Source organism: Heteronotia binoei, chromosome 15 (genome assembly GCF_032191835.1).
Source record: "Heteronotia binoei isolate CCM8104 ecotype False Entrance Well chromosome 15, APGP_CSIRO_Hbin_v1, whole genome shotgun sequence".
Taxonomy (NCBI): domain Eukaryota; kingdom Metazoa; phylum Chordata; class Lepidosauria; order Squamata; family Gekkonidae; genus Heteronotia; species Heteronotia binoei.
Window position 1 is genome coordinate 62468360 of NC_083237.1, and position 26589 is coordinate 62494948.

Sequence of the window (26589 nt, forward strand, 5' to 3'; positions counted from 1 at the left end):
AGTGGCCAAAGGATATGAGCTTCAGCATCTGACTTTCCAGGGAACAGTCTGGGTTGATTATCCCTTAGGATCGACTGATTTGATCTTCTTGCAGTCCAAGGGACTCTCAAGATTCTTCTCCAGCACCACAGCTCGAAAGCATCTATTCTTCTGCACTCAGCCTTCCTTATGTTTCAGGTCTCACAGCCCTATATTACTACTGGGAAGACCATCGCTTTGACTTTGGAGAGCCGGTTTGGTGTAGTGGTTAAGTGTGCAGACTCTTATCTGGGAGAACCGGGTTTGATTCCCCACTCCTCCACTTGCACCTGCTGGAATGGCCTTGGGTCAGCCATAGCTCTGGCAGAGGTTGTCCTTGAAAGGGCAGCTGCTGGGAGAGCCCTCTCCAGCCCCACCCACCTCACAGGGTGTCTGTTGTGGGGGAGGAAGGGAAAGGAGATTGTGAGCCGCTCTGAGACTCTTCGGAATGGAGGGCGGGATATAAATCCAGTATCTTCATCTACCTCACAGGGTGTCTGTTGTGGGGGAGGAAGGGAAAGGAGATTGTGAGCCGCTCGAGACTCTTCGGAGTGGAGGGCGAGATATAAATCCAATATCCTCATCTACTTCATAGTGTGTCTGTTGTGGGGGAGGAAGGTAAAGGAGATTGTGAGCCGCTCTGAGACTCTTCGGAGTGGAGGGCGGGATATAAATCCAATATCATCTTCTTCTTCTTCTACACGGACTTTTGTTGGCAGGCTGATGTCTCTACTTTGTATTATACTGCCCAGGTTCACCACAGCTGTCCTCTCAAGGAGCAAACGTCTTTTAATTCCATGGCTACAGTCACCATCTGCAGTGATCTTGGATCCCAGAAATGTGAAATCTGTCACTACTTCCATGTCTTCCCCTTCTATTTGCGAAGGTATGATGGGGCTGGATGTCATGATCTTAGTTTTTTTGATGTTCAGTTTCAAGCTTAAGATGGTATTTATATGCATTTGCTGAAACATGTTAGTTACGCAGGATTACTTCATTGCTACTTTCTAACAACATTTTGGTATTACGTTAGACCTGCCGGCCCTTAGAGAAGCATAACCTTCTCGGCACTACTGGCCTCTGGAGATGTCTCCTTATTGCTGAATTCCATTGATTCATACAGAGACAGCGGACAACCTCATACAAAGGCAACTAAACTCAGCTGTATCTCAGTTGAGAATGACTGAAATGTCCCAATCCTCTCCAGTACAGATGGAGGAAAGATTTGCATACCAGTAGCAGAAGAGCCAAGGTTACATCAGTGAATCACTCAGAGATACAGCGGGCAGCCTCATGCCTGCGTGAGTAGTTGAGGCTCACATACGAACCTTTGAAATTTTTTTCTTGCAGGACAAGAGCAGCTCTTACAGCCCTGGCAGTTTTGCAATTATTGGCTTTGATATTTACTCTCAGCCTGTCCTCTAGTGACAAAAGGAAGAATTTGCACAGACGATGCTTTCCACAAACGGCCAGCTTTAATCCATAAAAAGTGAGCCGAATTGCCAGTTTCCCTCCTTTATTACTGTAGCACGATTCTACGCCGGGACTCCATGGTTTTAATTCACTTTTCTTCATTTGAAAAAAAAATACACTGAAGCCCCAGGGCCCTTTAAAGACGCGGCTGACGAAATGAGCTCGCTTACAAGAAGCTATTGCTGGAATACACTGCGTTAGTCTTTAAGGTGCTCGTGAATTTCTGTCTTGATTTTTTTGCAACAGATTAATACGGCTACCCCTGGGGCATTAATTTCAAAAAGGCCTCCAAACACCATCCCAAAGCAAGTCAGTTTTGCAAGCTGTATCAATTATGCGAGTCTGCACAATGGTTTATTTTTAATCATTGACCCTCCGCGTCAGATTTCACCAAGCGCTGAGCATACACTTCCAAGGATTATTTTGCAGCCGGAAACGAAAAAGGCACCTTTAGAAAGTGTAGTACATTTTGCCCGGTCTGAACTTCCGGCTTGTAAAGCAGTTCCTGTGGCATGCTGCTAGTTCTCCGTGTCTCTCTGGGGGTGGAAGGAGCACCTCGCTTGCATCCAGGTTTTCTTTCTTTTCACCTCTTGGCCTATTAAGAGTGCTGTGGCGCATTCCCCCACACGCTTCCCAGCTGAGCCGATGAGAACCGTTGCTCAAACTATGGAAGTAGAAATGAGTCCAGTAGTGCTTTAAAGATGAACAAAAATTTGCGGGAGGGGAGTCCCGGCTCCTTTCTTCAGACTGTGGGAACTAAAGGGTCCAATAAATTGCTCTCCTTTGCACCATTTTTCTCCTACTGATCTACCCATGCAGTCTTATGTTCTTCCTGCTCAAACTACAGATCCATTTGGCAATGGCTGTCCCCATTAGGTAATATGGCCTAGGACCTGCCTACCTGAAGGACCGTCTCTCCCCGCATGTTCCCCAGAGAGTACTGAGATCGGGAACTCAAAATCTCCTAGATATCCCCGGGCCAAAGGAAGCCCGCTTAAAATCGACAAGGGACCGGGCCTTTTCTATTATGGCCCCCTCCCGGTGGAACCAGCTGCCGGAAGAGGTGAGGGCCCTGCGGGACCTCGCCCAGTTCCGCAGGGCCTGTAAGACAACCCTCTTCCGGCTGGCCTATGACTAGCTGGTACGAGAAACTGAGCGTAGTTATACTGGATGTCTGCTGCCCCCAATGTTTTAAATGGTTCAATGTTTTAAATGGTTTAATGTTTAAATTTAATGCTCTATGTTTAACGCCTATTTATGTTAGATTCCTGTGTTGTAAGCCGCCCTGAGCCACTTGTTGGGAAGGGCGGGATAGAAGTCATAAAATAAATAAATAAATAAATGAGTGACAGAGCTCTTTCCTTTCTTTTGATGGGCTGCCTGCTCATGCCCACACCTCTGTGGCAAGCCACTCCGTGAATTATCTAGCACAGGGGGTGGCTGAAATTGCTTAACCTAAGAGCCACATGGAAGAAACGTCTGATGTTTGAGAGCCTCAAGACATGAATGTCAGATATCTAAGAGCCACAGACAGGAAGGAAGGAAGGAAGGAAGGAAGGAAGGAAGGAAGGAAGGAAGGAAGGAAGGAAGGAAGGAAGGAAGGAAGGAAGGAAGGAAGGAAGGAAGGAAGGAAGGAAGGCAAATAGATTGGGGGAGAGAGAGGTGGAAAGAAAGCAACTTTAACTTTGAATGCATTCTCCAAGCCAACCGATGGGGGGGGGATTCAAGAGCCACACATGGCCCCTGAGCCACAGTATGGCCACCCCTGATCTAGCATAAGCAACTCTCAACCCTTTTAAACATAAAACAGACAAGTGAAGAGGTTCAGTATCTTAAAACTTGTTTAATATCCATATTTTCATCTGTTGGGCAAAGCCAAAACAGTCTGGCCTAGTTTCAAGTTACAAACCCATACTTTTCTTTTTATTTTCAATAAAATGAACTGTGTGGCAATAAAAAGGATTAGTTATCTGAAATAAAAACCCATTTTAGCAACAGCTTTATTCAAAAATAAAGACGGGGGGGGGGGGGGGAGGGAGGAAAGTCACAATCTGCTTCTCACCCCAAGTGACGCACAAGCCTGTTTTGCTTGGGAATGCCACAAAACTAGGCTTCAGGTGACCTCCTGAGGCACCGCTGGGAACTTGGGATCTCTTGAAAGCCCTAATCCACGGGGGCAGCGGTGGGGGCGGGAGGGAAGGCTTGGCCAAAAGCGGGGTTGGGCCTTTCTGAAAATTTTAAATCCACAGGGGTCAGGGGTTCTCTCTGGACGATCAAGTATTACGGATGCAAATTTTAACCTGCTTCTGGAGTGGTTTCTAAGGCAAGAAAGCTAAAGGCTGATGCTCGGACGAGGACGGGGCTCTTGCACGTCTTCAGAACAATGACGGGGAAATAAGAAAACACCTCCCTGCTTCAAACCGGCTGAGACGTAAAGGGGTGGGAAAAGGAGGCCGTGCCGGTCCCCACAGGACAGAAATTGGCCTTTGCTTTCTAACGGGTCTGATGGGATTCCAAGCTGCGTTCCGGGGGAACCGCCTGGGAATAAGGCCCCCTCCCCCAGAATAACAGGTACCAGTTTGCTTTGCAGCTAAGGACTGGAGGGCGGGTGGGAAAAGGGGAAGCATCTAGCTGTGTGTTCTCTTCTGGAGATGTTCAGAGGAAACCAACGACTAGATGGGCTGGGGGAGACAATGTCGGAAAAGAGAATTAAGCTGTACCAGAGGGAAAAACCTGGAGGATTCAGGTCTTATGCTCCCCAACCCCCACTGACCCCCAGTCAAATAGAGGCCTTCTGCCAGTAGAAAGGATACCAGATACTCCACTGACAGACCCGACGAACGATCAAAAGATGGTACGTTCTTCCCAATCCTCTTTTGGTTCCAAGGCATAGAACATCTCAAACTCACGAGAAGCGCCTCCTGTTCTCATCACTCACGGCGCCTTTTCAGGGTTGGATTAAAACAACAACAAAGCAGCAGAAGACATGCGCTCTCTCTTAGTATCAGAAGTTGTACTCACGGCATACTTAAGTCTTCTTGCTTCTTTGGGTACATGCTTCTCCTAGGCCATTTGAGCACTGCTTTCACTACTGGCCAGGATGGTGTTATCAATTCCTGGATATTTGAGCGTCTAGATCTCCCTACCTGCCCTGCAAAAGTCGCTACAGGTGAGCACCTGTGTGCACCACGACTGCTTCCTTGCGGTGCTCCCGCGCTCCTTGTCGCGCCTCACGTCTTCCGCGTGGCCTGCCCCTGAAGCTCCCATGAGCATCGCTCCCTGTGGCTAGTTATGGAGGAAAGATGGAGGTAGGACCAGGGGCGGGTACGGGACGGACACCTTGGCCAAAGGGCCGCGGCATCCAGTGGCGTTGACTATTTTCAGAAGACAAAAAAAAAAAAAAAAGAGATTGTGGCCACATATGGATGTAGCATTCTGCCACAAGTTTCAAGAAACTGGATTAGTCTTTGGTTTTAATGTTCTCTCTAGGAGGGAAGGAATCGGGAACAAGGTAGGGACGTTAAAAACAAAACATCTCGAGCCGCCAAGGGATGAACACACCCACCCAATGTTTCGGGACCAGAAAACCAGCTTGTTCTTAAGGATGGGTTTTCCTTCAGTTTGCATTAACTGTAGCTGATGCGTCCGAGATAGCACAGAAACCAAAGAGTGGGAAGGTGAGGCGTGTGTGGGGGGAAAGAGGTGGCGTAGCTAGAGAGACGTCTCGGAATCAGCATCCACGGGTGCTGGTTCTGATCTGTCCTCCAAAAGACTTCCAAGAGGAAGGAAACCAAATTATGTCTCTGCCCCCCCTCTTTAACAGGCAGATTTACATTGCGGGGGGGGGGGGGGGGGGGGGGAGGGGAATAACTGCCAAATAGTCGCCAAGAAGCAGTTCCGGGAGAGGAGGCGAGAGAATCCTATGTGCTCGCGGCTGCCACGCCACCTCGGTACTAAATTGTAGTTCTCCGTCCCTGAACAGACGCCAGGCTGAGGGGGGGGGGGGTGAAGAGGGGGGGGGAGGGGCTGCCACATCAACCTACTAGTTAGTTCACCTTATAACCAGTAAAAAGAGTTATGTTAAAAAAAAAAAAAAAGAAATCGTTTGGGGTAACGCGCTAATGACTAGTGCCGCCAACCGGCTGGATCTCCGCGCTCCCTTGCAAAGGGTACCAAGAGGATGAGAGAGGCTAGACCCTCCAGCAGAACCTCACCGCATCACCTCTGTGGTCCCCCCCGCCTTCCCTCCCGAGGGGACGTAGCCTAAAATTGCATTTAAAAGAACATTTTTTTTTTTAAATATCGACAGTGGACTGAGTCCAGCCTCTTCCCCCCTGCCCCCGAGTCCACCGCTCACCACACCAAGTGTGTGTGTGTGTGCGTGCGCCCCGCATCGTAGATCCACACCTTGGCCCTGCGGGGGTCTGGAAGTTCACAGTCCGTGGAACCCTCGATTCCCTCTCTTGCCCAAAGCGGGCCGCGCTTCTGCAGCCGACCGACCGACCGCCTTGACCGTGCAGCCGGGCTAAGCCGCCGCGGATCCTCGCCGAGAGCCGACGACGCCTCGCTCGAGGGATGGGACGAGAACGCAAGAGGGAAAAAAAACAAAGCGCTTGACGCCGGTTTCACGAGGCCCTTCCGCAGAATCCTCGCACCCAGTCCCAAGGCCGCTTTTCCAAATGTCCGTCTCTCTCGCTCGCTTTCTGCAGTTCCGGTTAACTTCTTTTCTTTTTCTTTTTTTTACCTTTTTCTTTTTTCGTGGCCGGGCCTGTTTGTCCCCGCTCAGTTTGAAGAGCTGTTATTCGAGGAGCCGGAGGTGGAGGCGACCGCAGCCCCCGCTGGGCTGCTCGTGGACACCGATTTGCGGATGTGGGGGAGCAAGTAGGGGTCGCAGGCCAACTGCTGAACGTCTATCCGATCCTCTTTCCGGTAGGCCAAGCAGCGCCTGATAAACGCCTGAAGGACAAACCACAGAGGGGGAGAGAAAGTCAGCACAAAATGCTCCTGGGGTAGAGCACCCGGGACCAGCTTACCCATCTTTGGCTGCCTGAACCTTTAAAGGGCTGGCCACGGGCAGATCCTCCACAGAAAAGAGAGCAGGTTTGGTGTAGTGGTTAAGTGTGCGGACTCTTATCTGGGAGAACCGGGTTTGATTCCCCACTCCTCCCCTTGCAGCTGCTGGAATGGCCTTGGGTCAGCCATAGCTCTGGCAGAGGTTGTCCTTGAAAGGGCAGCTGCTGTGAGAGCCCTCTCCAGCCCCACCCACCTCACAGGGTGTCTGTTGTGGGGGAGGAAGGGAAAGGAGATTGTGAGCTGCTCTGAGACTCTTCGCAGTGAAGGGTGGGATATAAATCCAATATCTCCATCTACCTCACAGGGTGTCTGCTGTGAGGGAGGAAGGGAAAGGAGATTGTGAGCAGCTCTGAGACTCTTAGGAGTGGAGGGCGGGATATAAATCCAATATCTTCATCTACCTCACAGGGTGTCTGTTGTGGGGGAAGAAGGGAAAGGAGATTGTGAGCCGCTCTGAGACTCTTCGGAGTGGAGGGCGGGATATAAATCCAATATCTTCATCTACCTCACAGGGTGTCTGTTGTGGGGGAGGAAGGGAAAGGAGATTGTGAGCCGCTCTGAGACTCTTCGGAGTGGAGGGCGGGATATAAATCCAGTATCTTCTTCTTCTATCTTCTTCTAAAAGCTGTCTGTCATCTGGAAGTCTGAAGAGGCCAGACTACGGCCACCCATGGCACTGTTTGCCTCCCCCCCCCTTAACAATGGCAAGGAGGTCTCTTGGGGCTAGGGGTAGGTGCAGCTCTATTTCTCTTCCCTCTTTTCAACAGAAGAAGATATTGGATTTATATCCTGCCCTATACTCTGAATCTCAGAGTGGCTCACAATCTCCTTTATCTTTCTCCCCCCACAACAGACACCCTGTGAGGTGGGCGGGGCTGAGAGAGCTCTGACAGAAGCTGCCCTTTCAAGGACAGCTCTGCCAGAGCTCTGGCTGACCCAAGGCCATTCCAGCAGCTGCGAGTGGAGGAGTGGGGAATCAAACCCGGTTCTCTCAGATAAGAGTCCGCGCACTTGGTCTTTCTTGGAGCAGGTAAAGAGGATTGAGAAAATATCAGAGAATCTGGGTGCAAGGTGCCACAAGTTCTGTTGCTCTTATGATGAGAGAAAGACAGCAGCATGCAAAAAACTGGCCTTATACCGAACCTGACTACTGGTCCCTCAAGGTCAGTCTTGTCTACTCAAACTGGCTCTCCAATGTCTCGGGGGGGAGGGAGAGTCAGTTTGGTGTAGTAGTTAAGTGCGCAGACTCTTATCTGGGAGAACTGGGTTTCTGATTCCGCACTCTTCCACTTGCAGATGCTGGAATGGCCTTAGGTCAGCCATAGCTTTTGCAAAGCTGTCCTTGAAAGGGCAGCTTCTGGGAGAGCTCTCTCAGCCCCACCCACCTCACAGGGTATCTGTTGAACATATGAACATATGAAGCTGCCTTGTACTGAATCGGACCCTTGGTCCATCGAAGTGAGTATTGTCTTCTCAGACTGGCAGCAGCTCTCCAGGTCTCTAGTTGAGGTTTTTCACGCCTACTTGCTTGGACCCTTTTCACAGTTGGAGATGCTGGGACCTTTTGCTTACCAAGCAGTTGCTCTACCACTGAGCCACCGTCCCTCCCCTGACTGGCAGTGGCTCTCCAGGTCTCCAGTTGAGGTTTTTCACGCCTACTTGCCTGGACCCTTTTCACAGTTGGAGATGCTGGGACCTTTTGCTTACCAAGCAGTTGCTCTACCACTGAGCCACCGTCCCTCCCCTGACTGGCAGTGGCTCTCCAGGTCTCCAGTTGAGGTTTTTCACACTTACTTGCTTGGACCCTTTTTAGTTGGAGATGCCGGGGATTGAAGCTGGGACCTTCTGCTTCCCAAGCAGATGCTCTACCATTGAGCCACCGTCCCTCCCCTGTTGTGGAGGGGCGGGGAGAAGATATAGGAGATTGTGACTGCTCTGAGATTCAGATTATAGGGTGGGATATAAATCCAATATCATCTTCTCCTTAACTCCTCAATGTCAAGGCTCCTTGCCATGAGCACTGGCATGCTGGTTCAGCCCTGCAGCGATATGCTATTATAGACGCAGCTTGCTAATTGCTCATGTTTTGACTGTGCATCTTATGAAGAATCCACTTTCTCACCCTGTTTGGTACTCCAAGGTCAACCTCGCAGAGACGATCACTACAGAAACTGGCTGGGGCTACAATGCAAGGGGGGGTGAGGGCAGGGCTTCATTGGAAGAAAAAAGGTGCCTTTTGCTCAAATGCCGTAGCAGTCTGAACCAACCTATATACCTGATTGTTTAACCTTGCCTGCCTGGTTCTAGTAAGACAGAACCTTGCCACTTGTAACAGCTTTAATAAGCGAATGATGTTTCTACTATTGAAATCAACACAGAGCTCATCGTTTATGAAGACTGTGCAGACCTCGACACTCATATGAAGCTGCCTTCTACTGAATCAGACCCTCCTGGGTCCATCAACGTCAGTCTTGTTTGCTCAGACTGGCAGCAGCTCTCCAGGGTCTCCAGCTGAAGTTTTTCACACCTATTTGCCTGGACCCTTTTTTAGTTGGAGATGCTGGGGGTTGAACCTGGAACCTTCTGCTTACCAAGCAGATGCTCTACCACTCAGCCACTGTCCCTCCCCTTAGACATATGAAGATATATGAACATTTGAAGCTGCCTTCTACTGAATCAGACCCTGGGTCCATCTAAGTCAGTCTTGTCTGCTCAGATTGGCAGTGGCTCTCCAGGGTCTCCAGCTGAAGTTTTTCACGCCTATTTGCCTGGACCCTTTTTTTTAGTTGGAGATGCCGGAGATTGAACCTTGGACCTTCTGCTTACCAAGCAGATGCTCTACCACTGAGCCACCATCCCTCCCCAACAATATTTCTGCAGGCCAGTTTGGCCAGGGATATTGGAGGTTTTGTTTTTTGCCTTTTTTGGGGCATGGAGCAGGGGTTACTGGGTGGTGGTGGGGGAAGTATTTGTAGATTTCCTGCATTGTGCAGGGGGTTGGACTAGATGACCCTGGAGGTCCTTTCCAACTCTTTGATTCTATGATCTACTCAAACTGGCAGCAGCTGTCCAGGGTCTCAGGTTGAGGCCTTCTATATCACCTGTTACCTGGTCTTTTCAGTTGGAGATGCCGGGGATTGAACCTGGGACCTTCTGCATGCCAAGCAGATGCTCTACCACTGAGCCACGGCCCCTCCCCTAACGTCTAGAAAGCACCTTGGACTCTCTTCCGTCCTGCTTCATCAAAGACTCATAAGAACTGTGGAGTTGTCTCTGATGAAGCAGACTAGGAGAGTCTGAGGTGCCTCCTAGACTAAGGGCACACAAGTCAAAGCATGATCAGTCATATCCCACCAAGATATTGCTGCCACTCTGATGGAGACCTAGAAGGTCCTTGCTGAGTACAGACCAGCACCAGATCCTCCCCACCTTCATCGCCCATGGTGGACGTTTGCCCCTCCCTTACCTTTGCTTCTGGTGTGACCCCTGGCTTTGGAGGGAACTGCACTTCTGTAGCTTTAAGGATCGTGTTCTCCTGCAGAATGTCTTGTTGGGACTGGTTGTGTCCAAAAGGCTGCAAGGAAGGATTTAAAAAAAACACCATTTATACCAAAGAGAGGAGGGGATTGAGCACAGCAGATGTACAACGCATGTGCATCTGGGGAAATGCATGCTCATTAACCATGTTTCAGAAAGGGAGGTTTGTTTGTTTTTAAAATTAAAAATAGAAGACGATATTGGATTTATAGTCCATCCTCCACTCTGAATCTCAGAGCGGCTCACAAGCTCCTCCATCTTTCTCCCCCACAACAGACACCCTGTGAGGTGGGTGGGGCTGAAAGAGCTCTTACAGCAACAGAGGCTGTCCTTGACTCTGCCAGAGCTATGGCTGACCCAAGGCCATTCCAGCAGCTGCAAGTGGAGGAGGGGGGAATCAAACCCGGTACTTGCAGATACGAGTCCGCACACTTCACCACCGCACCAAACTGGCAGAAAGCAAGCAGAGAAGATCCTCCGGACCCCCCCATTCCATGACCAGCCATGTCCGACACAGAATTCCGTGGAAGACTGAGAGCTTTGTTTCTTGCACAGTTGTTTGATCGCACGACTTGCTTCCTTTATTTATACCTCACCGTTCCTCCCGCAGCGGCTCCCATCCTCCTCCTTTCCTCCACTTTATCCCCACAACAACCCTGTGAGGTTGTTGTCTGGCCCAAGGTCAGCCAGCAGGCTTGGAGTGGGGATCCAACCCTTGGTCTCCCTAGTGCAGCTCTCTTAACTACCGCAAGTCCCCGGCTCGCCTTACCTTTCTGCCGTAGAGGCACTGGTAGAAGATGACTCCCACTGACCAGACGTCAACTTTATTTGAAATCTTTGGAGGCTCTTTCCCAACCACAAAACACTCCGGGGGCAAATACCTGAAGAGAAAAGAGAAGACCGCCCTCTTGAGACTAGCCGGCTTAATCTTATTCTCTGCCCGCAGCTGCTTCCTTGCGCAAGTTGGAATTTATTCCAGGGCAACCGGTCTCACTGCGTTGCGTGGCGCATACGGAAGCCGTCTTGCCAAAACAACCGCCCTTCTTTCCTCCGTTTTATCCTTCCAAACAATCCTGTGAGGTGGGTCGTGACAGTATGTGTCCGCCCGAAGTTCAGGGTGAGATGTTTTGCCAAAACTATGCTCAACGCTACAGGAATTAGGAGGGGATTGGATAAACATCTGGAGCAGAGGTCCATCAGTGGCTATTAGCCACAGGGTACTGATGGGAATGTCTGGGGCGGTTATGCTCTGTATTCTTGGCGCTTGGGGGAGCAACAGTAGAATCACAGAATCATAGAGTTGGAAGGGACCTCCAGGGTCATTTAGTCCAACCCACTGCACAATGCAGGAAACTCACAAATACCTCTCCCTAAATTCACAGGATCCATATTGCTGTCAGATGGCCATCTAGCCTCTGTTGAAAAACCTCCCAGGAAGGAGAGCCAACCACCTCCCAAGAAAGCCTCTTCCACTGAGGAACCACTCTAACGGTCAGGAAGTTCTTCCTAATGTTGAGCCGGAAACTCTTCTGATTTAATTTCAACCCATTGGTTCTGGTCCTACCTTCTGGGGCCACAGAAAACAATTCCACACCACCTTCTATATGACAGCCCTCCAAGGACTTGAAGACGGTGATTGTATCCAAATCGTTTATAAAATGTTAAACAAAACAGGTCCCAGGTCAGGAGTAGGAGGGCTTCTAGCATCCTGGCCCCACTGATGGTCCTCCTGATGGCACCTGAGGTTTTTTTTTGGCCACTGTTTGACACAGAGTGTCGGACTGGATGGGCCACTGGCCTGATCCAAAATGGCTTCTCTTATGTGACACAGAGTGTTGGACTGAAGGGGCCACTGGCCTGATCCAAAATGGCTTCTCTTATGTTCTTCTGTGACACAGAGTGTTGGACTGGATGGGCCACTGGCCTGATCCAACATGGCTCCTCTTATGTTCTTATGTGACTCAGTGTTGGACTGGAGGGGCCATTGGCCTGATCCAACAGGGCTTCTCTTATGTTCTTCTGTGACACAGAGTGTTGGACTGGATGGGCTACTGGCCTGATCCAACATGGCTTCTCTTATGTTCTTCTGTGACACAGAGTGTTGGACTGGATGGGCCATTGGCCTGATCCAACAGGCCTTCTCTTATGTGACACGGAGTGTTGGACTGGAGGGGCCATTGGCCTGATCCAACATGGCTTCTCTTATGTTCTTATGTGACACAGAGTGTTGGACTGGGTGGGCCACTGGCCTGATCCAACATGGCTTCTCTTATGTTCTTATGTGACACAGAGTGTTGGACTGGATGGGCCATTGGCCTGATCCGACATGGCTTCTCTTATGTTCTTATGTGACACAGAGTGTTGGACTGGGTGGACCACTGGCCTGATCCAACATGGCTTCTCTTATGTTCTTATGTGACACAGAGTGTTGGACTGAATGGGCCACTGGCCTGATCCAACATGGCTTCTCTTATGTTCTTCTGTGACACAGAGTGTTGGACTGGATTGGCCATTGGCCTGATCCAACAGGCCTTCTCTTATGTGACACGGAGTGTTGGACTGGAGGGGCCATTGGCCTGATCCAACATGGCTTCTCTTATGTTGTTATGTAGTGTAATCAAGCATACAAAAGCACTCAGTAACAATAAAAGAACAGGGTCCTGCCCCAAACAGCTTGCAATTTTAAAAAGTGGCTGAAATCCAGACATGGCGTGTGGTTCTCTTTGGCTGTGTCAGGCCCCATGTTTGTTTGGGTTTTTAAACACTTTTTTGTTGAAATACACTCATGAACTTTTTATTTTGCAGAAAAAGGCTGTGCTGTTGCTACAAGACCTCCACCCTTTTTTAACTACTCGTTTTGTTTTATTTTCTAAAATAATCATTTTATTTTGCAAGCCACCTTGAGTTCTAGTAAAGGGAAAGGCAGCTAAAAAAGTATTTTAAATAAATACTTAGATAAGGCTACTCTCTTCTTGGATTTATTTATATTTATTTATTTATTTTATGACTTCTATCCCGCCCTTCCCAACAAGTGGCTCAGGGCGGCTTACAACACAGGAATCTGACATAAATAGGCGTTAAACATAGAGCATTAAATTTAAACATTAAACCATTTAAAACATTGAACCATTTAAAACATTTAAAACATTGGGGGCAGCAGACATCCAGTATAACTACGCTCAGTTTCTCGTACCAGCTAGTCATAGGCCAGCCGGAAGAGGGTTGTCTTACAGGCCCTGCGGAACTGGGCGAGGCCCCGCAGGGCCCTCACCTCTTCCGGCAGCTGGTTGCACCGGGAGGGGGCCATAATAGAAAAGGCCCGGTCCCTTGTCGATTTTAAGCGGGCTTCCTTTGGCCCGGGGATAACTAGGAGATTTTGTGTTCCTGATCTCAGTACTCTCTGGGGAACATGCGGGGAGAGACGGTCCTTCAGGTAGGCAGGTCCCAGGCCATATAGGGCTTTAAAGGTAATAACCAGCACCTTGTACCGGACTCGGTAAGCTATCGGCAGCCAGTGCAGGTCCCGGAGCCCCGGCCGATGTGGTGTGACCCAGCTCCCTCTCTGTCAGACACCTCTTTTCCCCAACTACTCCTTGCACCACACAGATGTTTATTTCAGGAACAAAGCTTCCATTCATTCCTGATGTTCAGCTTTGACTTTCCATTATTAAAGAATGACATTCAGTCTGCGAGCAAACAATGCGGCTGTGGTCAGGGCTTTTTTTCTTTTTGCAGCAGGAGCTCCTTTGCATATTAGGCCACACACCCCTGATGGAGCCAATCCCCCAAGAGCTTACAGGGCTCTTCGTACAGGGTCCAGAGATAGAATTCTAGCAGGGGTTCCTTTGCATATTAGGCCACACACCCCTGATGGAGCCAATCCCCCAAGAGCTTACAGGGCTCTTAGTACAGGGTCCAGAGATAGAATTCTAACAGGGGTTCCTTTGCATATTAGGCCACACACCCCTGATGGAGCCAATCCCCCAAGAGCTTACAGGGCTCTTAGTACAGGGTCCAGAGATAGAATTCTAGCAGGGGTTCCTTTGCATATTAGGCCACACACCCCTGATGGAGCCAATCCTCCAAGAGCTTACAGGGCTTTTAGTAGAGGGTCCAGAGATAGAATTCTAGCAGGGGCTCCTTTGCATATTAGGCCACACACCCCTGATGGAGCCAATCCCCCAAGAGCTTACAGGGCTCTTAGTACAGGGTCCAGAGATAGAATTCTAGCAGGGGTTCCTTTGCATATTAGGCCACACACCCCTGATGGAGCCAATCCCCCAAGAGCTTACAGAGCTCTTAGTACAGGGTCCAGAGATAGAATTCTAGCAGGGGTTCCTTTGCATATTAGGCCACACACCCCTGATGGAGCCAATCCTCCAAGAGCTTACAGGGCTTTTAGTAGAGGGTCCAGAGATAGAATTCTAGCAGGGGTTCCTTTGCATATTAGGCCACACACCCCTGATGGAGCCAATCCCCCAAGAGCTTACAGGGCTCTTAGTACAGGGTCCAGAGATAGAATTCTAGCAGGGGTTCCTTTGCATATTAGGCCACACACCCGATGGAGCCAATCCCCCAAGAGCTTACAGGGCTCTTCGTACAGGGTCCAGAGATAGAATTCTAGCAGGGGTTCCTTTGCATATTAGGCCACACAACCCTGATGGAGCCAATCCTCCAAGAGCTTACAGGGCTCTTAGTACAGGGTCCAGAGATAGAATTCTAGCAGGGGTTCCTTTGCATATTAGGCCACACACCCCTGATGGAGCCAATCCTCCAAGAGCTTACAGGGCTCTTAGTACAGGGTCCAGAGATAGAATTCTAGCAGGGGTTCCTTTGCATATTAGGCCACACACCCCTGATGCAGCCAATTCTCCAAGAGCTTACAGGGCTCTTAGTACAGGGTCCAGAGATAGAATTCTAGCAGGGGTCCTTTGCATATTAGGCCACACACCCCTGATGGAGCCAATCCCCCAAGAGCTTACAGGGCTCTTAGTACAGGGTCCAGAGATAGAATTCTAGCAGGGGTTCCTTTGCATATTAGGCCACACACCCGATGGAGCCAATCCCCCAAGAGCTTACAGGGCTCTTCGTACAGGGTCCAGAGATAGAATTCTAGCAGGGGTTCCTTTGCATATTAGGCCACACAACCCTGATGGAGCCAATCCTCCAAGAGCTTACAGGGCTCTTAGTACAGGGTCCAGAGATAGAATTCTAGCAGGGGTTCCTTTGCATATTAGGCCACACACCCCTGATGCAGCCAATTCTCCAAGAGCTTACAGGGCTCTTAGTACAGGGTCCAGAGATAGAATTCTAGCAGGGGTTCCTTTGCATATTAGGCCACACCCCCTGATGGAGCCAATCCCCCAAGAGCTTACAGGGCTCTTAGTACAGGGTCCAGAGATAGAATTCTAGCAGGGGTTCCTTTGCATATTAGGCCACACACCCCTGATGGAGCCAATCCTCCAAGAGCTTACAGGGCTCTTAGTACAGGGTCCAGAGATAGAATTCTAGCAGGGGTTCCTTTGCATATTAGGCCACACACCCCTGATGCAGCCAATTCTCCAAGAGCTTACAGGGCTCTTAGTACAGGGTCCAGAGATAGAATTCTAGCAGGGGTTCCTTTGCATATTAGGCCACACCCCCTGATGGAGCCAATCCCCCAAGAGCTTACAGGGCTCTTAGTACAGGGTCCAGAGATAGAATTCTAGCAGGGGTTCCTTTGCATATTAGGCCACACCCCCCTGATGCAGCCAATTCTCCAAGAGCTTACAGGGCTCTTAGTACAGGGTCCAGAGATAGAATTCTAGCAGGGGTTCCTTTGCATATTAGGCCACACACCCCTGATGGAGCCAATCCCCCAAGAGCTTACAGGGCTCTTAGTACAGGGTCCAGAGATAGAATTCTAGCAGGGGTTCCTTTGCATATTAGGCCACACCCCCCTGATGCAGCCAATTCTCCAAGAGCTTACAGGGCTCTTAGTACAGGGTCCAGAGATAGAATTCTAGCAGGGGTTCCTTTGCATATTAGGCCACACACCCCTGATGGAGCCAATCCTCCAAGAGCTTACAGGGCTCTTAGTACAGGGCCCAGAGATAGAATTCTAGCAGGAGCTCCTTTGCATATTAGGCCACACACCCCTGATGGAGCCAATCCCCCAAGAGCTTACAGGGCTCTTAGTACAGGGTCCAGAGATAGAATTCTAGCAGGGGTTCCTTTGCATATTAGGCCACACACCCCTGATGTAGCCAATCCCCCAAGAGCTTACAGGGCTCTTAGTACAGGGTCCAGAGATAGAATTCTAGCAGGGGTTCCTTTGCATATTAGGCCACACACCCCTGATGTAGCCAATCCTCCAAGAGCTTACAGGGCCCTTAGTACAGGGTCCAGAGATAGAATTCTAGCAGGGGTTCCTTTGCATATTAGGCCACACACCCCTGATGTAGCCAATCCCCCAAGAGCTTACAGGGCTCTTAGTACAGGGTCCAGAGATAGAATTCCAGCAGGGGTTCCTTTGCATATTAGGCCACACACCCCTGATGTAGCCAATCCCCCAAGAGCTTACAGGGCTCTTCGTACAGGGTCCAGAGATAGAATTCCAGCAGGGGTTCCTTTGCATATTAGGCCACACACCCCTGATGTAGCCAATCCCCCAAGAGCTTACAGGGCTCTTCGTACAGGGTCCAGAGATAGAATTCTAGCAGGGGTTCCTTTGCATATTAGGCCACACGCCGCTGATGTAGCCAGTCCTCCAAGAGCTTACAGTAGGCCCTGTAAGGAGAGCTCTGCAAGTGTCAAAAGGACTGGCTACATCAGGGGTGTGTGGCCTCATATGCAAAGGAGTTTCTGCTACACTGTACTGGTGGGGAGAAGGGGGCTTGCCTTATAGCAGGGGTGGGAAACCTTTTTTCTGCCAAGAGCCATACGGATATTTATAACATCATTCGTGGGCCATAAATTTTTTTTTCAACTTTAAAAACAGTGGGAGAATGATTCAGGCCAGCAAAATTAACGCAAATAATTGTTTTTCTATTTGAAGTCACGTGAGGACAGCCTAATCTGGCAAGCACACACACACACACGGCCCGCCGCCCTAGGCAAATGCGTAAGTCCAGGGCTTTTCTGTAGAAAAAGCCCAGCAGGAACTCAGTAGCATATTAGACCACATCCCCTAATATTAGCCTATTAGGTCACACACTCATCAGCATATTAGGCCACACCCTCTGGGATAATCACGTGCAAACTGAACTGTGACAGTAACTTTTCCAGGCCCTGCAGCAAATCTGGCCAGCCGGCCAGGCCCCAGGGAGGCTGCTGCACAGTACATCTGGGCCCTGTAATCCCTGCCTGGCCCTGGGGAGGCTGCTGCACAGTGTGGCTGGGCCCCACAATCCTCGCTGCCCAGCAAAGCCCCAGAGAGGCTGCCACGTGGCTCGGTTCGGCCCAGCAATCCCGGAGGGCCACACCAAGTGGCTTCGAGGGCCACATACGGCCCTCGGGATGGGGGTTCCCCACCCCTGCCTTACAGGAAGGAAAAAGGACCTCTTGATCTTGTTCCTGAAAGAAACACATCTGGGCACTCACCAGTAAGTGCCAGCCCCTTGCGACGTCAACTCCATGCCATCGACGGAGTTATAGCTATCGTCGTCCATGATCTTGGAGAGGCCAAAGTCGGTGATCTTGATCTCCCCGCATGCAGTACCGTTCACCAAAAGGATGTTACCTGGTGGAAAGGGGGGAAAAAAATAACCTTGAGAGAGGGAAAGAGCCCTCCGTTCCATTGGGGAGAAAGCGGCAGGCAGTTCCAAAAGAAAATGCAGAAAGAGACCAGCTACACATGTATCTTCGGCTGGCACGACATGTCACATCCAAACAGTCGCTTTATGACAGTGGTCCCCAACCTTTTTGGCCCCAGGGACCGGCTCCAGGGTCAGCCCGCCGACCGCGGCCCAGAGCAGGCAGGGTGGGGGGACCCAATTCCCCCCCCCATGGCGCCTCCTTCCTCCTGTTTTCCTCCCCCATTTTCCTTCTCCCTCCTTCGCCCCCCCGCGTAGCCTCATCGCCTTCTCCTCCCCCCATTTTCCTCCTCTCTCCTTCCCAACCCCCCCCCACGCAGCCTCGCCACGTCTTAAAGGTACAACTTGACTCCTGCTTTGTTCTACTGCTTCAGACCAACACAGCTGCCCACCTGGATCTATCCTCCTCCCCCCGTTTTCCTCCCTCGCCCCCCCATGCAGCCTTGCCACCTCTCCCCCCCGCCCCCCGTTTTCTCCATTTTAAGGCTGGGGAAGGAGTGGTGAAGTCCTCCCAGGCCTCCTCCTCCCCCCGCCAAACAGCTGTGGGGGAAAAACCGCTGCAGCCAGTGGCAGCCGAGGGCACGTGGCGCCCCAGGAGCGCCCCCCCGCAGCGCTTCAAACCCCACCGCCGGGCCCGTGGCGCTCACCCCCTCCTTCCCGTCATCTTCTCCCCCCCCGCGCCACCGCCGGGGGGGGGGGAGAGGCAACGGGACAGAAAGGAAAGGAGGGGGCGGGTGGCGGCGGTGGGGTCAGAAGAGGAAGCAGACAGGCTGCAGTCGGTGGGGCGGGGAGGCAACAGGAAGGGAAGCGAAAGAGGTGACGGAGGAGGAGGCAGGCACGCCGCAGCTGCGGAGCCCAGGCGCAGGGGGTGCGAGAGGCAAAGGGACGGGAAGGGAAAGGAAGAGCGGCCGGCACTTGAGAAGGAGGCAAGGGCCGCGTCGCTCAAAGCTGCTGCAGCGGCTTTCCCGGCTGATCAGCTGATTGGTGGGAGGAGGGAGGAGTCGGGAAGGCTGTGCAGGGGGTGAAGGAGGGAGGAGGAAACGGGAGGAGGAGGAGGTGCCATGAGGGGGGGGGGGGCGGCGAGGCTGCGTGGCACATGGAAAACAGGCCACGGCCCACTACCGGTCCCCGGCCTCGGGGCTGGGGACCGCTGCTTTATGATCTAAATAAACCTGTAAATCTAACAGACATGTTCTATTAGACATGTTCCGAACCTTGTTGGTCTTTTGTGAATGCACTGCAAAGATTGGGTTCCAGTGATAAATTAGCATCCAAACTGAAGAAAGACGGATGAAACGTCCTGATATCTAGAACAGACGTCTTTGGAAGGGCTTCCTTTAGTTCTCTGAACTAAATACTGGAATGCTGTTACTCCTTTGTGATTGGAAAGACTGTTTTTGAACTGTCTTCTGTGAATGTCTTTTTGCTACATGCTCTTGAAAGGTTGAAAGCGGGAGGCCCGCATTTATCAGAGGAACGAAGTCAAAAGGAGGGGGGCGGTCTCAACAGGAAGATCCCTTGAATATCAAGGGCCAACATGCCTCAAAACCACCACCTCTTCCTACCAGTTCAGCTTGCTTCAACGAAACAGGAGCTCGTCACTAGCAAGATGCAAGACCAACTAGGTGCCTGTTCCAGTCGCTGGGCCAAGCTACAGATGACGGCAACAAAACAAATATGGGCTGGTGACCAATATACCTTTAAGAAATGTAGTGCTGAAAGTTCTTACATATGACCGGGGCTTTTTTTGGTAGGAAAAAGTCCAGCAGGAACCTATTTGTCTATTAGGCCACACCCCCTGATATCATAATTGTTTCATACAGGGCTTTTTTTTTGCGGGGGGAAAGCCCAGCAGGAACTCATTTGCATATTAGACCACACCCCCTGATGCCAAGCGAGCCAGAACTGTGTTCCTGTGCATTCCTGCTCAAAAAAAAAAAAAAAAAGCCCTACATGTGACCCTGAGGGCTGAAACCCTGCTTGTGATCTATTTTATGTAAGCTGCAGAGGGGAGGGATGGTGGCTCAGCGGTAGAGCATCTGCTTAGGAAGCAGAAGGTCCCCGGTTCAATCCCCGGCATCTCCAACTAAAAAGGGTCCAGGCAAGTAGGCGTGAAAAACGTCAGCTGGAGACCCTGGAGAGCCATGAATGGGGCTGAGGCTCAGTGATAGAGCATCTGCTTGGTAAGCAGAAGGTCCCAGGTTCAATCCCCGGCATCTCCAACTAAAAAGGGTCCAGGCAAATAGGTGTGAAAAACCTCAGCTTGAGATCCTGGAGAGCCATGAATGGGGCTGTGACTCAGTGGTAGAGCATCTGCTTGGTAAGCAGAAGGTCCCAGGTTCAATCCCTGGCATCTCCAACGAAAAAGGGTCCAGGCAAATGGGCGTGAAAAACCTCAGCTTGAGACCCTGGAGAGCCATGAATGGGGCTGTGGCTCAGTGATAGAGCATCTGCTTGGGAAGCAGGAGGTCCCAGGTTCAATCCCCAGCATCTCCAACTAAAAAGGGTCCAGGCAAGTAGGCGTGAAAAACCTCCGCTTGAGACCCTGGAGAGCCACTGCAATTTTGAGTAGACAGTACTGACTTAAGTTGAGGGATGGTGGCTCAGTGGTAGAGCCTCTTCTTGGTAAGCAGGAGGTCCCCGGTTCAAACCCTGGCATCTCCAACTAAAAAGGGTCCAGGCAAGTAGGCGTGAAAAACGTCTTCATATGTCTAAGGGGAGGAAAGGTGGCTCAGTGGGTAGAGCATCTGCTTAGTAAGCAGAAGGTCCCCGGTTCAATCCCCAGCATCTCCAACTAAAAAGAGCCCAGGCAAGTAGGCGTGAAAAACGTCAGCTGGAGACCCTGGAGAGCCGCTGCCTGTCTGAGCAGACAAGACTGACTTTGATGGACCCAGGGTCTGATTCGATATAAGGCCGCTTCAGATGTTCATATGCTTACAACAACCCTGCCGGAACAAGGAGCGTCATCCCCCATCCAAGTCACATTGCTGAGCCCTCTGTGAACGTACCTGGCTTGAGATCGTAGTGAATAATGGGTGGCTTGATTTCATTTAAATATTTTAAAGCATTCACAATCTGCATGATTATAGACCGGGCTTCCTTCTCAGTCATTAGCTTGTGCTGTTTCAGGTAGAAGTCCAGGTCATTCCCTTCACAATATTCTAACACCGTACAAAACCTGGAGGAAGAGAAGTCGGACACAGCGGGTTTAGGGTCTTTGAAACACTGGCATTGAAGTCTCTTCTTCCCGGAGTGCCCCCTACCTAGCGACATTTCACCGGATAAGTTACCCTGCGGTAAGTCCACTTCTAACTTGCTTTGATATAGTTATTTATCCAGATAAGGGTTTTTAAATCAAGAGACAGAAAGCAGCTGTTGTGAGATAAGTAAGAGACTCTTCAATTATACCAAAGTGTTTTTCAACTTCGCGTCCTGCCCTTCTGGCCAAACCAAATCCTCTCAACAGCTCACAATAAAAAGCATACACAAAAGCATTTAAAAGCCACCTGCTACAAATAAAATTCTAGGAAGACGACGGCAGATTTATACCCCGCCCTTCTCTCTGAATCAGAGACTGAGAGCGGCTCACAATCTCCTTTATCTCCTTCCCTCACAACAGACACCCTGTGAGGTGCGTGAGGCTGAGAGAGCTCTGACAGCAGCTGCCTTTTCAAGGACAACTCCTACGGGAGATATGGCTGATCCAAGACCATTCCAGCAGCCGTATGTGGAGGAGTGGGGAATCAAACCCGGTTCTCCCAGGTAAGAGTCCGCGCACTTAATCACTACACCAAACTGGCTCTCTTAAACACAGACTCTTAAAATAAAAACAGCAAAGAAGCCTACAGACTACAGACTATTAAACTTAATCGTAACCAATTACTGTTCTGCTTTCATTGTAAACAGTTTTGGGGGGTCACTGCCTGAAGCGTGGGATAGAAAAAGGAAATACAAATACAGTGGCTAGAGATGGGTACATGGAAATTGTTGCCAAAAAACCCTCAATCCTGTTTGCCTGGAGGTGGTCAAAAGAGCCTCAGAGTCACAGCAAAGGAGAGAGCATGTCTCTAAAGATTTTGGGTTGTTCTTCACCCGAGAAGACAGGTACAGGTAGCCCTTGGTCTTTAAAGTGCAGCCATCCAACGGGTTGAAATTAAATCAAAAGAGTGTCCGGCTCAGCATTAGGAAGAACTTCCTGACACTTAGAGCAGTTCCTCAATGGAACAAGGCTTCCTCAGGAGGTGATGGGTTCTCCTTCCTTGGAGGTTTTTAGACAGAGGCTAGATGGCCATTTGACAGCAATGCTGGCTCTGTGAATTAGGCAGACCATGAGAAGGAGGGCAGGAAGGGTTGCATCAGTGGTTAGTTCTCGTGGCCCTTTCTTACACATCCAGGGAAATGCTGCCCACCACTTTCGTGTCAGGCAGCAATTTTGCTCCAGGCCAGTTTGGCCAGGGATCCTGGAGGTTTTCGCCACCTTCTGGGCATGGAGCTTGCAGGGGTTGCTAGGGATGTATGCGTGTGGTGGAGAAGTATTTGTGAGTTTCCTGCATTGTGCAGGGGGTTGGACTAGATGACCCTAGAGGTCCCTTCCAACACTATGATTCTATGATCCAACTCTGGGATGCGTGAACACCTCTTAGCCGTATCCACCCATGCCTCGGGGCTCTGCTTTAAGAGATGTACCTTTTAAAATGGAGATGTGTGATGATTTCCCTGTCGCTGAGCTGCCAGCTCTCCTGAGCGGTCTCCAGGGATTTGTTGAATAAGAATCTTTGCTAGGTGTTACGTTTGCGTGCCCTCCCTTAAGAGGCACGTCTTCAAGCACAGTCAGGAGAAACTCACAAGAGCTCTCCCCTCGCGACAGCTTAACACGGCTTCAGTTTCCCATTAACCGTCCCCTCCCCATAGACATGCGGGGTGCTGCATCACAGCCGTCCATGTGCTGTGCATTCTCTTTCAATCCCGCGCCGTGCAAAATCCCATTCCACATTAATGGCAGGAAACATGGAAGTTGGGGGATACACTGGATTAACATGCTTGGAACAATATGACCCATCTCCCGGCCTGCCTGGAACCTCTACCGTCCCCCCCCCCTCCCCGTCCTGAGAGTGCAAGGGAAAGAGCTCACTTCTCCACGCGGTCGTTTTAAAAGCAACACTTACGAGTCCGTATCCAGCGAAAAGTAGTCATACAGCTTAACTATGCGAGGATGATCCAGTTCTTTGTGGATTCGATATTCTCTACATGCATGTCTGGAAGAACAAAGCAGGAGTTGTCATTTACGTTATTTCCTAGCCCCTTCCTTATTCTTCTTCCACCCCGCCACCCACAGCCCCCTACAGGCACCTTCTCAAAAGCCCCTTTGACAAAGCTGCAAGGGGAGAACCAGAGAGAGGCAAACTTGGCAATGGAGCAGCAGCCCCATCAGATGAAGAGCGGCTCAGTCGCTGGCTGAGCGTGCAGGCTGGGAGGGCTGCAAGGAGGGGGGAAATCAGGGGGGAAAGCCAGCCCAGGGCTCCTAAAAGCATGGGGGCCCATAGGCCAGTGCCTACTTGCCCAAATTGTTAATCCAGCCCTGCTTCGAACTCTTTCCTAGCATTACTGGTTTCTCCAGTGACTCTCATCTCCTTGTAATTAAACCAGACCACGGCAGCCTCCGTTTTGAGCCAGCCGTTTTAGCCTCTAGGGCAGGGGTGGCTAATGGTAGCTAGGGCAGGGGTGGCTAACGGTAGCTCTCCAGATGTTTTTTTGCCTACAACTCCCATCCGCCCCAGCCACTGGCCATGCTGCCTGAGGCTGACGGAAGTTGTAGGAAAAAAAAAATATCTGGAGAGCTACCGTTGGGCACCCCCGCTCTTGGGAAAGTTCATACTCGATTTGATCTAGAACCCACTGATTTGTCTTTCCATAAAACTCTCCCCCAGCGGCACATTTCACGGAAATCAACTTCCTTCCTGTCAGCTCTCTTCGTCATCCAACTTTGTAGGAAAAGGCCAGGTCTGCATCCAACAGAAGAGAGCTGCCCTCCACCTGCTCCTTCCGCAGCCTGAAGCTGGTGCGCGGGGTGGGGGAACAGTGCAGAAGCCCTTCTTGCAGATAAGGGAGGAGGCTGTCTTTAAGACCCGTGGAACACATGGAATCATTCAGGGCAAGGGTGTCAAACTCATTTGTTATGAGGGCCGGATCTGACATAAATGAGATCTTGTCGGGCTATAAATCGAATTAAACATAAACAAACTTAAGATTTGGTAGCAGAGATATCAACTTTTTAAAGGATCGAATTTCAACCTGCAGATTCTTTGTGGGACTTTTTATAAGGTACTTTGAAGGTGGTTCTAGACGACTGTAATGTTCTGGCCAATGACTGTAATAATAAACTGAACTGAACCTTTTTAAAGGACACAGAAAAAAAGACTAAAGATTTTTTAAAAAAACTTAAAAAGTAAAATATGCCTAAAACGCTTGTTGGTCTGAAAGGTGCTTTCTTTGTATCTCTCCCATGGGATCCAGGGAACTGGGCAAAGGAAGGCGCTGGCTCTTTCCTTCCTTTCCCAGGGGACCAGGAGGGGGGAGGAGCCTCAGCCAATGGAGAAAATTGTGGTTTTGCTCTGTAGCTCCTGCGCAGTTGAGCAAGCCTTGCAAAGCAAGTTGAGATGCAGAAGGAAGCGAGAGGGAGGGAGAAGGAAGCAGATGACAGCCAGTTGCTCGGGGGCCTGAGAGGAGCCCTCTGGGGGCTTAATTTGGCCCTCGGGCTACATGCCTGACACCCAATTTAGGGCTTTCCATGATTAAGGCTGCATCTGGATAATGCAGAGCACCTCCACGTGTACTGAACTGTGAATACAAACAGGCTCTTCTCAGGGACCAATCCCTGGAAGAAGAAAAAAAAAATCTCCGTTCTCATCTCTCTTTTCCAGGAGAAGTTTCCATTCCCGTTCAAGAGAAATAATTTATTATGCTCCAACGAACAGTGATTGAACACTTTTGTTCACAGCGAAGAGAAATCTCCTCCTGTTCCATAATGGAAGAGACAGGTAACAAATCCCACGTTTTTGTACCTCGTTCCCTCAAGCATGTTTCCATCTAAAGAATTTAACAACAAATAAACGATGCACCCTGCAAAGGTCTATAAGCACTTACTTGTGGTAGTTCTCTTTCTTCTCGTCCCGCCAGTTTTTGTTTAACTGATGAATTTTTACCGCTACATATCTCTGTTCCGTTAAATCGAACGCCTGAAAGAAAAAGCACGGATTAGGCACTCCAAAATGCAAGAAAGGACCTCTCTAAAAATGTGAAAGAGAAAAACTTGACATTAATTTAAAAAAAAAATTTTTTTTTCTCTCTTTTGGAATGAGCGAAATGCTTTTTAAGACAAGGTTTTTATTCAATTGAAATGCACAGGATGAAGATTTTTATGCAAGGGAATTTACATGATTAGAGAAGGTTAATTCCTGTGTATACTGAAAGTTCATGTAACGTATTTGAAGGGTTAAGCCTATTTTAAAATATGATTAATTTTATCCGCATTACTGATAATATATTACTGAAGAGTTCAGTGGTTTCAGCATTAGAAAATTTCACTCAATATTCAAACACGCTGTTAGTCTTCTTGCAACTGTAAGAGACTGTTTCTGCCCAAATGATATACTGTGTTTACCGCAAAACCCATTTTTTTTTTAAATTTTAATTTTTTTACTTCAGTAGCTCTGAAGTTGCGAACTCAATGATACATTTGCTACGGCAGCACAATGCTGCTGGCTAAATCCCTAGTATTAGTTATATCTATAATTTTGCTTGTCAAAAAACAAGCCATTCATACTTTGAATTTCATAAAAATTTCAGAGTGGGATCTTATATGCCAAGTTGCAGACACATTTGATATTATTAAAACCATAAAATAAGTTAGGTTTCAATTTCCCCCCACATTTATTTTTTTAATCCTCTGAAAACAAACACTTAGGCTCCAGGCTTCACAATTTCCAGACATTTCCTCTCTAGGCACAACAATTCTAACACAACCTCCAAAAATCTTGCTTCCTGAAAAAGAAATCAAAGCCAAAGATATTTTTAAACTGTAATTTGATGTGGATGCAGGGAAATTTCTGGATAACCATACCCAAAAGCTGTGCTGACAGTCAAATTCGGCCGGGTCTTCGGACTCTGCACTGGCTTCCAGTGATGTACCGAGTTCGGTACAAGGTGCTGGTCATTACCTTTAAAGCCCTATATGACCTGGGACCTGCCTACCTGAAGGACTGTCTCTCCCCACATGTTTCCCAGAGAGTACTGAGATCGGGAACCCAAAATCTTCTCGCTATCCCTGGGCCAAAAGAAGCCCGTCTAAAATCCACTAGGGACAGGGCCTTCTCCGTTATGGCCCCTACATGGTGGAATCAGCTGCCGGAGGTGAGGGCCCTGCGGGACCTTGTTCAGTTCCGCAGGGCCTGTAAGACAACCCTCTTCCGGCTAGCCTACACCTAGCTGAGATGAGAAACTAAATGTAGCTTGCCAGACTCCTGTTATATATATTTTTGCAATGTTTAATGGTTTTTAGGTTTTAACAGTTTTAAATGTTTTAATTCTTTATATATTTAAATACCTGTTTAATTTTATGTTTGACTATTTGTTGGGAGCCGCCCTGAGCCACTTGTGGGAAGGGCGGGGTATAAATAATAAATAAATAAATAAAATT

General features: G+C 49.6%; 1 protein-coding gene across 1 annotated transcript in view; it reads right to left on the minus strand.

Moving 5' to 3' along the window:
• Positions 1 to 3314: 3314 nt before the first annotated feature.
• Positions 3315 to 26589, minus strand: part of TLK2 (tousled like kinase 2) — a 72717-nt gene continuing 49442 nt past the window's right edge. The window contains exons 16-22 of the mRNA XM_060255481.1: positions 25038 to 25129; positions 23060 to 23149; positions 20903 to 21072; positions 17683 to 17821; positions 10871 to 10982; positions 10031 to 10138; positions 3315 to 6447 (exon numbers count right to left, since the gene is read on the minus strand). Of these exons, the coding sequence (XP_060111464.1) occupies positions 6274 to 6447; positions 10031 to 10138; positions 10871 to 10982; positions 17683 to 17821; positions 20903 to 21072; positions 23060 to 23149; positions 25038 to 25129 (885 nt within the window). The 3' untranslated portion in view covers positions 3315 to 6273. The remainder of the gene's footprint in view (positions 6448 to 10030; positions 10139 to 10870; positions 10983 to 17682; positions 17822 to 20902; positions 21073 to 23059; positions 23150 to 25037; positions 25130 to 26589) is intronic.